General features: G+C 25.6%; 3 protein-coding genes across 3 annotated transcripts in view; 2 read left to right on the top strand and 1 right to left on the bottom strand.

Moving 5' to 3' along the window:
• Window positions 1–1,931: 1,931 nt before the first annotated feature.
• LOC112683584 (proteasomal ubiquitin receptor ADRM1 homolog) lies at window positions 1,932–8,560 on the top strand. The gene is made up of 8 exons (XM_025554668.1): window positions 1,932–2,293; window positions 4,213–4,329; window positions 4,422–4,524; window positions 6,199–6,307; window positions 6,361–6,518; window positions 6,593–6,694; window positions 6,776–6,954; window positions 8,214–8,560. The coding sequence occupies exons 1-8, from the start codon at window positions 2,090–2,092 to the stop codon at window positions 8,439–8,441; spliced, it is 1,200 nt and encodes a 399-aa protein (XP_025410453.1). The 5' UTR covers window positions 1,932–2,089; the 3' UTR covers window positions 8,442–8,560.
• LOC112683588 (troponin C) lies at window positions 8,553–16,290 on the bottom strand. The gene is made up of 5 exons (XM_025554673.1): window positions 16,203–16,290; window positions 16,113–16,137; window positions 9,047–9,190; window positions 8,734–8,985; window positions 8,553–8,677 (listed from the first exon to the last, which is right to left on the bottom strand). Exons 1-5 carry the CDS (start codon window positions 16,203–16,205, stop codon window positions 8,649–8,651), a joined length of 453 nt encoding a protein of 150 aa, XP_025410458.1. The 5' UTR covers window positions 16,206–16,290; the 3' UTR covers window positions 8,553–8,648.
• The window catches only part of LOC112683587, a 26,231-nt gene continuing 19,680 nt past the window's right edge, over window positions 11,784–18,334 (top strand). The window contains exon 1 of the mRNA XM_025554672.1: window positions 11,784–11,823. The gene's annotated coding sequence lies outside the window, so the exon portion shown is untranslated. The remainder of the gene's footprint in view (window positions 11,824–18,334) is intronic.

Raw genomic sequence — 18,334 nt, 5'->3', positions numbered from 1 at the left:
ATTTAACTGATATTTAATATTATTTACTAAGAAATTGTAATAATAAATTTCCTTTTACTCATTTACTTGTCAAACTTCAAATTTCGTCTACAGATTATACTGTAATATGTTGTACTTTGATGCAATAGGTCCTATATTATTATTCTCATGAGCAGTGGCGTACATACGGGGGCAGGTTTCCGGGTTCAAACCCCCCTCAGGGCCAAAAAAAAAAATTGTTTTATTATTGATGACATGTAATATATTCGTAGTTTCATTACTACGTTTTGAACTTAAAATATACAACTATACAAATATTATGATAATTAAATAATTATATTGATAGGTGTTTGAAAAGTTTTGTTAACTATGGTGTTTTTATATCTCAATAGCTATTAATTTACTGTAATGTAAAAGTAAACTGTAAATTGGTAAAAAAGTTGTATAAAATAATATCTATTTATAGCAGTTATTTATCTTATTTATCTGTGCAACGAAAAAAAAAGATGATTATTTTTGTTAAACCCCTCCCAGAGCAAGATTGAATGTACGCCACTGCTCATGAGTGTATATATTTTTAAATTTTTAGTAAGTTTTTTCATATTCAGATTGCTTTAAGATCATAGATAGTCTTTTGTTTTTAATAAATAATCAAAATTTAATTTGTAAACATATTCGCTGTGTCGCGGGGAGAAGTATACCAAAAATAATGGAAACACTGGGGGGAGGTAAACTTCATTACAATATAAGTTATTGGTAATTAACTTTATTTTTAAACAATCGAACCTTATACTTATTTTTTATTTTTTAAACAGAACTTTTTAACTTTTTTTGCATTTTAAAGCTATTTTAGTATACTATTAAGTAATATACACAAATAAATTAGAAATGATCAAATTAATTTAATGAAACTAAAAATAGGTAAAAATTATTCATTAAAAAATGTTTTTTTTTAAATAAAATACACAGTCCTAAAACCTCTAAATAATGCCCTATTAACATTAGTTTTTATTTTAATTATATTATTCTACTAAACAAAATCTGGAATTTTGTTTTCACAGATTCCATAATTGCATAAAATAAGGAATAATATCATTAATGTATTACGCTGTTAAATGTGATTAGTTTATATTTCTTAAAATCGTTTATTGGTCGTATACTCATCATTAAGTTCGTTTATCATTTATCATATACTGGATTATAAGAGGTTAATTGAAAATGTTTTTAATACTTGAAGACTTGGGGTACAACCACAGGATTCCTAAAATCATTCTTAAAATTATACAACCTCGCTTCTGAAGACCTTGCCCAAATGTGCATTTATATTTTAAAAGGTTCAATATACATGATAAACTATCATTTATATTCGTAATAAAATTGGTCTTCGTGGTTTAATACATACAAATATTATTTAAATATTTAATTTTATTATTTGTTAAATTTACCTATTTTTATTATAAATTTCGTCCATTTATTTTTATTGTAAATTAAAATGTTCTGATGTGTTTGAATATTGAATAGTATGCTGTCTTTAGACAACCCGCACGATGGGCAACTCACTTTTAATTAAAAATTGTTTCTCTCTTTCTTTTTATTGCTTATTATATAATTTCAGATGTCCTTACTTTTGTTTCAACTAATACATAATACGATAAATATACTATCATAATTTTATAAGTTTAAATTTCACAATTAAGTAGGTAATAAGAATTTAGATTCTTGGTCAACAACGCCGAAACCGAAAATTTTATAAATACTGAATATTTAAAAATTTAGAATTCGAATCTTATCATATTAAATACCGCAGTTGCAAATCAATGATAATTGAAAAAGTTTTCACAACTCGGTTTTTTGATAATGTAAGAAATCTTGAAAAAGGTCACACTGCTTTATCGTTATAACCCATTCGTCATCTATTTTTGATTACACTGCACTTGAAGCATCGTGATAAAGCAATTTTCATAATATATTCCGGATGAACAATATAACCATAGTGTTTTATGTTGATTGTTCTCATAGTTAAATACACAATATATTATTTGCTCTTATATTTTGAATAATTTTTAAATTACTGAAATTTTTATTTTGAATCGTTTTCAAAATAACAAAGATGTCTGGAGCAACAGCATTGTTTGGAAGTACGGCTGGTAGAAACCAATCCAAGAATCTTGTTGAGTTTAAAGCTGGAAAAATGTCTATGAGAGGAAAAATGGTATACCCTGACAAGAGAAAGGGATTGTTGTATATTCATCAGTCTGATGATTCCTTGATTCATTTTTGCTGGAAAGATCGTTCATCTGGTGTAGTTGAAGATGTAAGTTATTTTACCTAAGGCACTAAAATAATAGTCAACTTCAAATTTCGATTTAAAACTTAATGATATTATTGTTTAAAATATTAATATTTCACAAAATAAATTTTTCCAAAATATTATGTATGTTTTATTTTTATTCTTAAATATTTATTTCTGATTCTATCTTAAATCGTAATAATTTTTAATTACATAATATAGTTCTGTACCTTTAACTATTTTTCAAATAATTGTATTCTATTAAAGCTTTTGAAATAATTGAGATGTAAATAGTGATAAGTGTATCTAACATACCTTTAAGATATGTATCAAAAAGAAAAATATTCTATATTTCACCATTTTATTACATTTTTATTCATTTAAGTTTACATTTAATATTATCTAATATCTTGGTAGGGTAGTAATGTATTATTTTGGTCCTAAAAATTCTTTGATTTTATTACAAATATGTACTTTAATGAAATTACCAATTCTTTTCAACATTTTATCTTCAACAAAAATATATATGTACAATAAACTGGAATTTTTGATTAAGCGCAGTAGAAATTGGTTTAGTATAAGTTTTTGAAGATTTTTGCGAAGAATGGTAACAGACTTATAGGTCAGTTAGAGGAGATAGAGTCAGAAGATTTATTGGGCTTTGGAACAAGAATAATGATTGAAAATTTCCAGAGTGCTGGAAAATAATAGAACCTGAACACAAAGTAAAAAAATGTGTGAGATGAATAATTGCTTTTTTTGTTGGGTACCTGGAAAATTTGGCAGTGGGTTTAATCAAACCCTGGAAATTTGTTAATAGGGTGCTTATCAATGGCATATTTAACTTCATTTGGTGAGAAGTGTTTGATTGGGCAAGAAAATGGAAGTGGGAATTTCAGATACTCTTCCACAGAATTTATGTTGTTAGGAGAGAATATATTAGGGTGGGGCTTGAAAATATCATATAGATAGTGTTTGAATAGTTCTGCAAGGTAAATTATGTAAATACATTATTCTATTTTTGTTAGTTATAATATTTTTATAAAAATGTTTTTTGTTTAGCGAATTAGTCAATACGTTCATTCCATGAAATAGATTTAAGCAAAACATTTTTCAATATTAAAAACCACAAATCAATTAAGTTTTTCTTTTAAAAGAGTAAATGGCAAATAGTTTTTGACTCTAGGATATTCTATAAAAAAATTTGTGCCCTTCAAAATCTTGTGGTTGGTAGTCGGTGGCAGATACCCCTTCTGTTAATAAATTTACCCCTTCTTAAATTATTGCCATTTGTAATGATAGTAAATATTTTAGTTTAATCACGTAATATATTATATTATAATTACTAATTGCCATTTTTGGTCAGCAGACAAATTTAATATGACTCACAGACAAGAAAAAAAAATTAACATCAATAATAAAATACATTGGTTTTTACTGGCAGAAACAGATATTATGCCGATTACCTAGCATATTTTAAAATTTGAATAGGTTTGACAGTCTATGGAATGTACTAATTACACATCAATGCTAATTCATCAATTATTGTCCACTAGCGTTAACCTAATTTCTGTTGTATTATTAATTTAGTTGTATTTGAAAATGGACAGTTTTTGTTTGAGTAGATGGAATTATATTGTTTTGTTTTAGTGGACTGCTCAGAGGTCTAGCTAGTTTGTCTGATTTTCCACCAGAAAGCAGCTATTTATAATGTTTGCATTATAAAATAATTTCTTAAAAACATTTACTTTGAATTTAGATTACCACAAAAATTTTCAAAATTCTAAATTTGGCCCTCTAAAAATATTAATTAGTGACCACTGATATAATTACATGTAAGAAAAATATTGTTTTCAATTTATCTAGGTACATTCATTTACAAAAATTAAATAAGTATGTAGAATATCAACCTATAATTTTTTTTTTTTTTTATTACAATATAGGACTTGATAATATTCCCTGATGATTGTGAGTTTAAATTTGTGCCACAGTGTAATACTGGAAGAGTTTATGTGCTAAAGTTCAAGTCATCAAACAAAAAATCTTTTTTTTGGCTACAGGTTACTTAATTTTTTTATTATATTGATTTGATATAGTAATTATTTAATATTATATGTTTTATTTATTTTGTTTATTTTTATATGAAATATAGGAACCAAAAACTGACAAAGATGATGAAAACTGTCGTCGTGTAAATGATGTCATGAACAACCCTCCAGCTCCAGGTTCAAACCGCAGTGGTGGTACAACTCCTGGTTTGTATAGCAGTTTTAAATACAAAAAATCTTAAATTCGTTCATAAACTAGATGTTAGTTATATATAACCATGTTATATATGAATACATGGTAAAGTAATTAAATTCCTGAACTGGTTAGGTTAAAAGTAAAAAATTAGAATTTATAAATATACTAATTTACTTTTTTTTTCTACTTAAAATTTAAAAATTTGACAATTTTCTTAAAATTATAAGCATTTCTGAAACGCTCCTATAATAGTTCTGATATATCTTGTTATTTGTTCTGATGCACCTAAGATATTATCAAAATAATATTTATTTATTTTTGTAATTCACTCCCAAAAAATATTTTTTCAATTCCATTTTTAATTTAAGTATTTTTAGCAGAAGCCTAATATTTATATATTGGTGATGAAATAGAATACTGAAATTCCTTTTATAAAAAAAACATTTTATTATATTATTATTTATAAGCCATAATATAGTCGTCGTTGACACGAAAAAATCTCCCATGTGCTTAAACCTAATTTTTCAGGAGAGACGAAAATCACAAATCATCAATGATTAATGAAAATACATTTAAAAAACGTAATAAAATATACATTTTTATTCTGAAAAAAATTGAAGTAAAAAACTTAATATATATGTATTTATTGTACAAATTGTCAATATTTCATCACATAGGAGGTTATGTTAATCAATCTTTTTTGCCAAACAGTACATAGGAGGTTATTTGAATAATAGTTGATGCCAGAGAAATAATAATAAGACTTATTTTGAACGATTTTATAAAAAATAAACTAAGTTGTTTTATCTAAGAAATAAATATTTATTAACAAATTATAATTGTATAAAATACTTAACATTATAAAACAAAATAACTTTAAACTTTATAGTTATAATATTATCAATGTACTAACAAAACATAATTGCTAACTTTTATAAGTTATAACTAATTATAAAATGTAAAACATTACAACAAAAAAACAATAAAAAATAGTTAACCACTTTTTCAGTCCTGGTAATAAAATAAATAACAAATTATATTTACTCAAAATACTTAAAATATACTTTTTAGAATTATAACAAATTAGGTAAAAGTTAAAAATAGTAATGTAATAGTAACCAGTCTTTGGATTTCTTATCATAGTTGAAAAAAAAACATAGTTTATCACTTTTCTGTTTTATAGGTAACTAATTATAGAAAATTATAATCTACTATGCATGCCAATATCTCCAATGTAATTTTGACCAAATTTTTAATCACATAGGAGGTATTTTATAAACGATTTATGGATGGTAACACATAGGAGGAATTGTATATTATTTTTCATTAATTCTACGATGGAGATAGCACATAGGAGTTTTTATCAAAATGACCGCCTATTTTTTCTGAACCCAGGGATACCAATATCTCAAAATCGAAAATTTGGCACATAAGAGGTTTTTTTGTGTCAACGACGTAGTGTTATGATGAAGTTATTAAATTGATATTTTATTGAAAAACTGCTTCAGTTATTTAAAAAATAATTGCTATTATAATTTATAAATTTTTGTATTTCTACCTAACCATTCATCTGCTGTAAATAAGTGAACCTAGTCTGTTAAGATTTCAGTTTTTATTATTTTACCAACAAACAGTTAATTTCATATCTTAAAGTATATTTTTTAATTTTATCTATTTATATGTAGATGGTGATTTACAAAATTTATTAAGTAACATGTCTCAACAACAATTAATGCAGTTGTTTGGGGGAGTTGGTCAAATCGGGGGCTTATCATCATTACTTGGAACAATGAGGTAATTATTAGACAGTTAAATGTTAACTTAATTTTTGAGAGTATGATTTTTAGATCAAGTCAAACGGGACGTTCATCATCAACAACTCAAGCATCTAGTGCTCAACCTGCTAATACTAGCAGTAGTACAAATACTACTAGTGGCAGTAATCGATCAATTAGCTCTAGTAGTTCTCCTCCTCCTACAAGTAGTGTGAACTCAGGTTCTACAGGTAATTATATAAATATATTTTGATATTACTATATTTGCAGAAACTAACTGTGAAATATTTGTTGATTTTTGTAGAAAATCCAGAACAAAGATCAGCTACTGGTATCCAACTGAGAGACCTCCAATCTATGTTATCTGGATTGACTAGTGCTCAAGGAACAACTGACAAACCTCCAGGTTAGATAAACAATTTTTTTTTTTTCAATTTATATTCTATCTATAGTATTAAGTATTATGGATTCTAATTTTATAATATAGTGGATTTATCGGCTGCTATGGATGTGGAAAATTTACAAAGTGTAATTGAAAACACAGGTGCAATAAGCCAGTTAGCTCAGCATTTACCAACTGCTGAAAGTTCATCAGATTCGACACCAACTAGTCAATCAACACCTGACAATTTAAAAGATACTATTACTTCCCCACAGTTTAGACAGGTTTGTTAGTACAATATAATTTTAGAAATATTTAAGCTTGAATATTTTTCACGAGGACTGAGTCTTATTAATTTTGTTTATCAAATAATTTATATACTACTTATCAATTATGATTCATTTAATTACCAGTATTTTTTGATCTACATACTATTAAATTAAACAATTTATTCTTTGTTAAAATGTTAAGTGTTTAAGAAAAATAAAAACAAATAACTACAATAGAAATTTATTTTATTTAATAACAAATAAATTTTTTTTTCACCTAAATTCATGTCGTATCTTTTGATAATCATAAAATAATAAAATGTTTAATTATTTTTTACATATACAGTAAATTTCGTTTAACACAGATACGTTAAGACAAAACCTGCATTTAGTGGTTGGCCATATAAACCAAGCTTGGTCTAAAAACATTAAGAAGTTTTTATTTTGCATACGTAAGCCATAAAATTAAAAAAAAATTATAAATTAAATTAATAGTTTACTAAAATACAAATACAAATATAAATTAATAATGAATAATAGTACATACTCAATAAAAATGAATAGTTATGCGGAATCAATAAAATTTCATTTGGATGTAGATGGTGTACAATATATTATAATAGCTGCTTAATATAGATCTGGTTGACAAAAAGAGTACACAGCTTATCAAATAGACTATTTTCATTACCTCATGCATGAAGAACTTTTGCAACAAATCAATACATTTTTTAGCGTATCTAGCTGTAATTGGTGGGTCAATATCCAGCTCATTGTCTTCTTCTTCTTCATTAAAATCTAACTTCCTTTAAGAATATTTTGTACTAAAAGTTTACAAATTTTCACATTTTCATCAGTATTTTCAAATTCATAGTTTTGAACAGGTTAAAAATTGTTTATTCAGTTCTGAAATTTACACAGTCTGTTAACCAACAAAATTATAAATAAAAAATCCACAACGCGAGAAATAATTTATCACTTTTGTGCAGCTATTTAGTATTACTTTGTATTACTATTAATTTTACTGTTATTTCAGTAATTTTAAAAAATAATCATAGTTTTTCACAAATTATTTGGATTTAAATTTTTTTTGAAGACAGTAATAATTAACATAAATTTATAACTTTTAATTTATTACTGTACTAAACTGTACTAAAACTCATATTTGATAAATAAATCTTTTTTTTTTTTATTTAATTCTAACAAACTAATCCCTGCTGTATATCAGCATTCTGTGTTTTAATTAGTTTTAAATTTCATGTAAATATTTTGTTTAGGCTGTAAGCATGTTTAGTAACGCTTTACAAACTGGCCAACTGGGATCTGTGGTTCAACAGTTTGATTTAGGAGAAGGTGCCGTGAGTGCAGCAAATCAAGGAAACATGGAAGAATTTGTACGAGCTCTTCAGCAAGCTAATATCAGTGCTGAAGAGTCAGATGATGCTTGTCCAATAAATCCAGAAAAACGCAAAAAACCTGATAATGATGATATTGGGTCAAAATAATGTTTATATTAATAATTCATGATGTATTTTGAATGAGATTAATTTAGGCATTTATTACAGTTTTTAATTCAATTTATAATATACTTATGATAAATAAATAATACAAAGTAATGCAGATATATGGAGATGGTTTATTATAATTATCAATTGTTTCCATTAAAAAGAAAAAAAATTCACATCCTCAAGTAAAATCTTTGTCTTGTAATTTTATTCTCCTGTCATCATTTCCATGAATTCTGAAAATACAAAAATAAATTAATGGTAATTATTAGCTTTCATTATTTATATTTACCATCAAAATCAACAGTGCCTGATCCATCAGTATCAATTTCAGCAATGATACCATCCAAGTCTTCTGGACCAAGTTTATCATCCAATGCTGCTAATATTTCTCTTAAAGTAGCAGTTGTTATATATCCATTACCTTCTCGATCATAAAGTCTGAAAGCTTCTTTTAATTCTTCTTGCATAGCTTCAGCATCGTCTTCTTCAAGAAAATGGGCAGCAATTTTGCAAAATCCATCAAAGTTGACTTTACCTGTGGCTACAAAAATATATGATAATTGCTATAAGTAACTCCTCAATAAAAGTAAATAATAATTTACCATCTGGATCAACTTCTTCTATTAGTTCATTTAATTCGGAATCATCAAACAATTGACCCATGGTATTTAATATAGTACTTATTTTTAGTGTATCAATGAATCCCGATTTGGAAGTGTCAAACATTTGAAATGCTTTTCGCATTACTTAAAACAAATTTAAATTATTAAACAAGTTATTGAATTAGAAAGAGTAAATTATAATATATATTTTATTAAAATGTATAAAAATACAAAAACTGCTATAGTGGGTTAGCAACTTTTCTATGATGGGTTTATATCAATGATACAATATCAGGTACTTTCTTCATATTTACCTTATACTGAGACAGTAGTCAATATGAATAAAATTTTTTTAAATTACCCACACATTTTTTATTATCAATATTGTTGGGTTGGTTTAAGCTATTTAATATGAAATTATAACTAATTTTAAATTAATTAAATATAATTAGTGTTATACAATGAAACCCCTATATCGTGGACAGCCACGGGGAATTAAAAAAGGTCCACTATAGGGAGACACTGTAAAGAATTGGTTATACACTGTACATGAACATATACATTGGAATCAGTGCCGGATTATGGGTTAATGCCGACCAGGAGCAAATTATGTTTTAATAATTAATCTTAATGCAATAATACTTAATAATTAGTACCTATATTCCATCAATATGTCAAATGAATCAGTTTAGTAACTTTGGTTGTACATTTATCAACAGGGTTCGTAAGTTCATGCTCTAAAAAATGCCTTAATAACTATGTATTTATACACTTAAACATGGCAAAATATGCTTTGAAATATGTCTTAAAAAGTTCAAAAATATGCATTTATATGCACTAAATACCTAAAATTATGCACTTAAAAAATACTTACTTACAAAAATCAAAAATAATTTTTAAAATAACATAAATTATCCATTAATTTTTTATAGTTATATTTTATATTTTTATATCACAATTAAAAAAAAATAGATTTTAAATACTAGATATTTAGTACTACTCTTAAACCTTCATGAACTGCGTACTCGTGTACGTCTTTATTAGTAATTCATTTTAAATCTGAAACTTTTGAAACAAGTTTATTTGTTAAATGATATTTTTTTATACATATTACGATATATTTTCGTATCAAGAAGATAAAAAAAGAAAAGATAATACAATTTCTATTTTTAATTTTATATATTTTTTCCATATAGATTCATTTGTAAAGAACGGATTTATATGTAATAAAAATACAGAAATATGTAAGTATAATTTATAAAATATGTGCTGAAAACATCCAAATATGTTGGGAAAAAAAATCTAAAAAAAAAATTATTATTATTAAATTATCGAAATGATTATTGAATTATTACAATATCTTTTAAATTATCAAATGTTAAATGTCGCCTATTAGGTATCAAAATATTTTTAAAACGGCTAAATTATCGTTTCACATCAACCGATATATTAAAAGTAGGGATAGGTCGATACCACTTTTTACCGACACCCGATTTACCGATATAAAACCAATACCCGATATTATAATCACAAGTAGTTTTTGCGGTATTGGTTTAAATATCGGTTTTGAAAATAGACCGATACCGATATTTCCGATACCACCAATATCGGCCGATACCAAGTATCGGTTCTAGGATCGGCCCACCCCTAATTAAAAGCATATTTCAAGAGCATACTATCAGAAGGCGATACTTCCAAATTTTTAGAAGAGTGTCTGCCACTCATTATGTCATTGATTATTTTAAAATCAATATAGTCTGGAATTTTTTTCTGTAACTGCATGAATTTTCTTTTTACAACATCTATTGGTCCACTTACGAGTTTTATTCGCTGATTCAACAATTTACATTCTATCAATTGGGGACATATTTTTTATTAATAATTTTGTTGAATTATTTTTAATTAAAATTAAATTACTTTCAATGTTTCATTTTGCATAATATTTTGAGCTTTTCCAATAGCGATAAAAGTTTCTAGATCTAATTTTGAAATAATTTCTTGTATTTTCGTACGAAAAAGACGTATGAATGATGAAATGATAAAAATATGTTTAAAAATATTTAAAAATTAGAGAAATATGTAAAATAAAAGTATCATAATTTTAATAGGATTGATTTAAATCATAAACATTTCTTATCGAATCTTAAATATCTCGTTTTAATAAAAATATACATTTACATACAAATCCGTTCCCTATTCATTAGAATTTAATAGAATGTTGTATAATATGCCCGATAAAATAGAAATATGCATAAATATGCCAAATATGCAAAAACATGCAAAATTAGATTTCACATATTTAACCGTGGTACCTTGAAATGGATTACTATGCAGTGGCGTACATAGGGGGGGGGGGGTTCGTAAAAAAAAATTGTTTTATTATTGATGACGTGTAATATATTCGTAGTTTCATTATTACGCATTGAACTTAAAATATACAACTATACAAATATTATGATAATTAAATAATTATATTGATAGGTGTTTGAAAAGTTTTGTTAACTATGGTGTTTTTATATTCCAATAGCTATTAATTAACTGTAATGTAAAAGTAAACTGTAAATTGGTAAAAAAGTTATATAAAATAATATCTATTTATAGCAGTTATTTATCTTATTTATCTGTGCAACGAAAAAAAAAGATAACGATTATTTTTGTTAAACCCCTCCCAGAGCAAGATTGAATGTACGCCACTGTTTCTATGTCATCTAGAATTAAATACAACTTTGCAAGATTGATATGCAAATGCATGAACTTACGAGCTCTGTTATCAATCTGTGAGTAAACAGCATTTGAATTAGTTAATTAGTAGTTACACCTATTTATTTTTTTTAAGTGTTAAAATATGCAATTCATTTTAGTATTCAAACATTTTAAGAATGTATATAATATTGTACTTCATTATTTTACTTATTGATAAAGCTTAAGGCATGGTCGTATTTTATGGAGGAGCGAAGTGGCGATCGCCCCCCTCTGAATCCGTATTTAAGAAATTGATTTTATGAAAGATTCATATTTCAAATTTTTTTATTATGGATCATTTTATAATGAAATAAAATTACGCTTGACTGTGAATACTGAATTGTGCTCTTTGTCGGGTTAGTGAAAAATCAAATAAGATCAAGCGTAACTTTCAAAACACAGACAGGTGTTAAAAAAGAACTACAGAAAATCGATTCCAAGTGGATCCGGAATAAGATTAAAAAAAAAAAACATAAATATTAAAGATTCACCTGATTTAAAAATTATCAAAATTTAACTTGTAAATGTTGAGTCTGAGTTAAAGAAAAAAATTGAGTGGGCCCCCTCTAAGAAGTAAGTTTAAATACGCCCCTACTTAAGGTCATGTAGTTACTTTTGACTTCCATACTAATGTACATAATAGTTTATAGCTTCAAAGGTAGTATATAAATAGAGTATTTGTATTCTTCATAAAGTCCTATATGATTACTCTTATAGTATGTCAAACTGCTTATTCAATCCCTAAATGTGTCCAGTTGTATGTTGCATTTACATTATAAGTTATTTAACATATTTTTGTTAATATAAATATTAAAATATCTTTACTAAATATATAAATCCTAAATTTGTTCCAAATTCACTTTTAACAAATTATGGGCTTTACAGATACATAAATAGGATAAACTCATAGTCAAATTATTTATTATCGCAAAAAACTTCAAACGATCTAAGCTACTATCCAGCATTGGAAGAGTACTTATTCAATAATCATTCAGTATAGGTACCAATTAAATGGAATTTTCGAGCCAAAAAATAAAAATTAATTCAAATAATTATAATAGAATAAACGGAAATTGAGGTAGTGCCGGATAAATAATCTCACTAAAAATTATGGTAATTTATTCTTTATAGCTAGAATTTTCGTTGTAGAGCAGCGGTTCCCAAAGTGTGCGCCGCCGCGCCGTCATGAAATACTATCCGGTATATAATTTTCCTTATGATTAGTCATGCTATGACTTGGAGAAAGGTGCTCTGAAAAAATCATAGATCAAAAAGTTTGGGAAACTCGATTGTAAGGAAATATATAAAATCTATATATTTTACTGGCTACAGTATTTTTATTAAAAACAATGGTGCTTTAAAGACTGATTATAATCAGTATTAATTTTTCATCATTAATAATTATTTATGACGAAAAAGCTCTTTTTAGAACTATCAAATCAAATCTATTTTTAATACATATTATATATTATACATTATAATACATATTATAGTTGTATTTATCTTTTTTAGTGGTTTTTATTTAAATAATAAAAATGCTAATGCAAATTTGGATAATTTGTTTCTACCAATTAAAGTAATTTGATATAAGTAATTGTATCAACGGAAACATGACACAATATAATTTATTGCCTCCTAAAGTATACCAAGTTTTCGAATGTATTTTAGTAAAATTGAAGAAATTAAAATGGTAACATCATAAGCGTGGTAAAAATAATTTTCTTATTGGCTTATATTATAATGGAATGTTTGTAGTCAATTTTATTAAAATAAATCTTAGCAGATTTCTCTTAATAATAATATGTATTATAAGTAAATATAATGTTAATATTTATTTACAATATTAGTGATTTTCCACATTAATTAATAGTGCATTTTATTTTAACAGAATAATCTTGAAATTAATTTTGACTGTTGAAACATAAATATCATTTATTTTTCTTTAAAATTAATTGAATACAACTAATGACACATTTAAATTTAATAATTTTATATAAAATATAAAGAATGGATAATGAAGGATGTTCATAAGGAATAAAAAATCTATTTAACTGTTTACATGCTACATTTCAAGTTTAGTTTCACTGCATTAAATGTAATATTTTGTAAATATTTTAACCATTTCATATTTTTAACACAACTATAAATTCGGACCGAATGAAAAAAGCACGAAATTTTTCATTACTTATTCTGTGACGAATTTGGGAATTCCCTTTCTTTGAATGATATTTTTTGCTTGGATTGTTTATGACCTATTATTAGTGAGAATGACTTCTATTACATATATATAATAAGTTCAATATTGTTTATTACATCCCTTTAAGAAAGTATGTGATGCTTTGATAATTCAAAGAAAGTTTTATTCATGGATCTTCAGTTGTTTAGTTCACACTGTTTCGTAACTGTGATTTTTGTGCAAATAAGTACGTGTAGTGGTTATGAAATTATTGGATAATTTTGTGAAAATTTGAATTTTAGCATCAATATATCATTAAAAATGAAAAGAATAAAAGAAATCGGGGCGGAATAAGATAGTTATAATAAGTATAAGTATCTATAAGTAGGTTCTATTACCTACTTAAAATTAGGATTCACCTCGACAATCGCATGATTAAATAATACCTTTGTACATAGGCGCAACTAAGGTAAAATATCTGGGTAGGCTACAGCCCTCTAATTCTCTAGAATTAATGTATATAATGTATAGTATACATTAAATTGAAATACCTAATTAAGAGGGCGGCAAAATTGTCTTCCGACCCGGGCAGCCTGTACCCACGCTACGCCACTGGTTATTCCTAATTGAAAATATTAAATCTTATTACAAGAAATTGATTGACATATTTTTATAATTCTAAAAGAGAGGTAGCAGAAGTGTGTGTTTGACAATCTAATCCTGATTCCTATTAAAGCCAGTAAATGTAGACAATCAATGTAACCTAGATAATCAATTGATACCTGAATGTTTTCTCAGAAATATCTGAATGGTTATAATATGGATCAGAAAAAGCCAAAAAAGGGAAATTTCCTATTATTTGTCTTTTACAGATAGACCTCACGGTAGTCATATTTTTTGAATATTCAAAAACATAGAAGCATTGATTTTTAATTCCAAAAAGTCTAAATAAAAATCTTATAAGCCACCTACGTCTTTAATCCCATTAGATATTGATTGTATTCAAATAACAAGTAACAGTTGTGTATACAAGGGGAGTTTTAGGATTTCATCCCTCCCTCCCATCCCCACCGAAATCAGAAAAATTATTAAATATGTTTTTATAGAGTACAGATGGTTTATAGATTATATAAGTATGAAAATGTACAACCTAAAACCATCCACACAAAATATGATATTTTTTTGTGTACACGCCTTGAAAAATGATTTAAGGGTCCTGTAACCCCTATTAATTTTACACGAAAACGACCTTAGCGACTGACAAAAATTTAAGTACTTGTAGTTGTTCGATTTAAAAAATCTAAAGATGTTTGAATTGGTCAACAAGTCTACTTTGCATTGGACGGATCATATTTTTTAATATATTCTATATTAAAAATTGAAAAATTTATAAAATGTAAAATATTTATTCTCGTCAAGAATTTGCTAAAATTTAAAAAGTGCTTCGACCGATGCAAAGTAAACTTGTTTACCAACTCAAACATATTTACATTTTTTAAATTGAACTAATAGAAGCACCTTAATTTTTGTTAGTGTGACTGCTATTTCACGTCCATAAATTGATTTTGAATATTTTTATCTTACGACCATAAATGTTACCCGATTAATCGTCTAAGATTAAGGAGTTTTGAATAGCCAAATTTATCGAAATCTGAGAAAATGATACATTAAAAAATCGTGCTAATTAATTATATTTTGTAAATAATTTACCATAAGAAATCCAAATTGTATCACGTTTTATAAAAATCCTATTTTATAAATATAATTTATTAGTTACTATATGGGTTACATACATGAAATTATTCTGAAGTTCTAAAATACTTTTATGTAAATCAATATTCAAAAACTAATTAATAAAATATGTACAGGAAATTCATAAAATCAAAATAGCTTTAAAATAAGGACTTTATATTTTTGACTACTAAACTCAATTAATTTATTTTGAACATTTTAGTTTTACTATTGCAATTCACCCAAGACATCGTATACCATTCATTTTACAGTATACTTTTATTATATGTATATGTATTTAAAAATACAAATTTAAATATAGCATTATATGAACGCATATTCCTTGCATTCATAATAATCATTATAAGTAAACTTTAATATCAATGATTAATATTTTTTTTTTAATTTTTTACTTACTGGCTACTTTTTGATCATCTTCATCCTGCAACATAATTATCTCAACGTATTTACTACCTTAAAGTTATTTATTTGATATACCACACTTACCATTTTTATGAATCTGTCTGTTGGGTTAGTATTATAATATAGTGATGCTGATGAGGTTTGTAGTTCGAATCCCTAGGTAAATAGCGGTTTGTTGCCTGAGTTCTAATTGGAGGGGAAAGCTTAGAAGACTCATGAAAGAAATATGGTAAAAATAGATAGGCATTCCGTTGGCCTATTCTTACACCTCTATGAATATGAAAATGTATAATATCACCCTGTGTCCCTGTCATACTGCTTAAAATATTTAACGCCAATTTACACATAACAATAGGTATTCAAAGAACTTGAATATTTCAAGCGAGTAATAACAGAAATTCTTGGGTAAAATAACGTTAAATTAATTTTATTTCAAATGTTCATAGCATTTTAACATAAACGGCGGTTCGGCCACAGTTCAAAATTAATTTTCTGTGTAGTTAATATTTAATGTACCTAAAAAAAAAATCAATTCATATTTTGCAAAACCACATAGTGTTTTCGTTTTAATTTAGTTATTATTATACTACACATATGACGTGTTGGTATATTAATAGTAGATTCACTAGAAAATGTTATTCAGGTGCTGAAGAAACAAACTATATCATAATGAAAACCATGAAAATAGCTAATGAGGCATGAGCTACAACTAAACATTCTAACGCCCACAATCGAACATATTTTTGTACTATAAAATAATATAAGCCTTATTACTCAACCTTGTGATTTCTTGATTGTTGATGATAACTATAGTGCGGATTTACATGCATTAAAAAATCAACTAAATATGTACTAAAAAATCTTAAAACATGCACTAATGAGTTAGTTATACTAAGTATATGCACTAATGTGTAAAAATATGCATTGAAGAAAAAAAATATGCACTTGAAATTAATTAAAATAATAAATTATAATTTTAATTTCATTTTTATTAAAATAACACATAAAAAAAAATTACATTTAAAATTATATATTATGCATCGAAATATGTACAAATATAGAAAAATGCAAAAATATGCTCTAAAATATTTAAATGTTTAAATAGTTATATCATAAAACAAATTTTGTGCTAAATTAGCATATCATACGACCAACCAGAAAAAATATACAAATGCATATAAATCCGCGCTCTGATGATAACTAATTTAGAAAATGATTAAAGCAACTAAATAACTACATGATTATTTATTGTACATATAAAGAATCTTAAAGTAAGAATTTTTATTTAATTAAAATTAAACAGATTTTATTTAGAAAAAATATAAATAGGTATCTACATTAAAATGTAATGTTTATACTAAAATAACACTTATCTAATGTAAATTATTGACTAGCTATACTTTTTTTTTTTTTGTCAAATTCGATTCAAATAAATTCAAACTATTTTGATACTAATATGTCATATTTAATATTTTTATCTTTGATTATTTTAATTATTGCAACAATTAATGTTTATCTAAATGTTTTTACAGTTTACATGTAGATTCAAAAAATTGATTATAATGGCATTACAAAGGCATAATTCAAACACAATATTTTTTTATACAAAATATTTTGAAATTAGTTTTGTCGTAAATGGAATCAAGAATAATTTTGAAAAACAAATAAAAGTATCATAAACTTATATTTTTTATGTACATCATAAGTAGATATATTATGAAAAATAAGGACTACAAATTTATATTCAGCTAATTTTTCATTAAAACACAATTTAATTCGGCGTTAACAAGTTTTATAGTATATTTAATTCCTAATTGAAAAAAATAAACGTGTGCCAACTGTCAACGGTATGATCCGATGATCGATTCGTTATTTGTTTTTTTTTTTTCTGAGTATTATCGATGACTATTTGGCTCAGCTCTTGATACATATGAGATCTTATTATAAGCTTACTCTATTTCAATCTAACAACTATTTTATAAGTTGCTGAAAAATATTTTTAAATTCTGCTAGTTACCCACCATGACACCTATCAGTCAAACGTTTTTATGGGTCGGCAACTTGGATTGTTTCCATGTATTGTTTTTCAAAGATATGTTTGTTATCTATTACGTTCTCACTCTTTTCCTTAATAACAAAGAACCATCTACATTTATTTAATACATCATTCTTCATGAAAATTATCTATTATATACCATTTTTAAGATACCAGTTTT

The sequence above is a fragment of the Sipha flava genome, unplaced genomic scaffold, assembly GCF_003268045.1.
Source record: "Sipha flava isolate LNK unplaced genomic scaffold, YSA_version1 229_pilon_pilon, whole genome shotgun sequence".
Lineage (NCBI taxonomy): Eukaryota > Metazoa > Arthropoda > Insecta > Hemiptera > Aphididae > Sipha > Sipha flava.
Note: the sequence above shows the minus strand (reverse complement) of the source record. Positions and strands in the feature narration are given on the sequence as shown.

What these genes read in the sequence shown, in the direction of transcription:
- LOC112683584 (XM_025554668.1), top strand. Translation starts at nt 2,090, where the DNA reads ATGTCTGGAGCAACAGCATTGTTTGGAAGTACGGCTGGTAGAAACCAA. An exon ending in CAGTGGTGGTACAACTCCTG is followed by an intron (nt 4,525 to 6,198) that starts GTTTGTATAGCA and finishes ATTTATATGTAG; the next exon opens with ATGGTGATTTACAAAATTTA. An exon ending in TGTGAACTCAGGTTCTACAG is followed by an intron (nt 6,519 to 6,592) that starts GTAATTATATAA and finishes TGATTTTTGTAG; the next exon opens with AAAATCCAGAACAAAGATCA.
- LOC112683588 (XM_025554673.1), bottom strand. An exon ending in AGATGATCAAAAAGTAGCCA is followed by an intron (nt 9,191 to 16,112) that starts GTAAGTAAAAAA and finishes ATTTGTTTTAAG; the next exon opens with TAATGCGAAAAGCATTTCAA. An exon ending in AGGCACTGTTGATTTTGATG is followed by an intron (nt 8,678 to 8,733) that starts GTAAATATAAAT and finishes TTGTATTTTCAG; the next exon opens with AATTCATGGAAATGATGACA.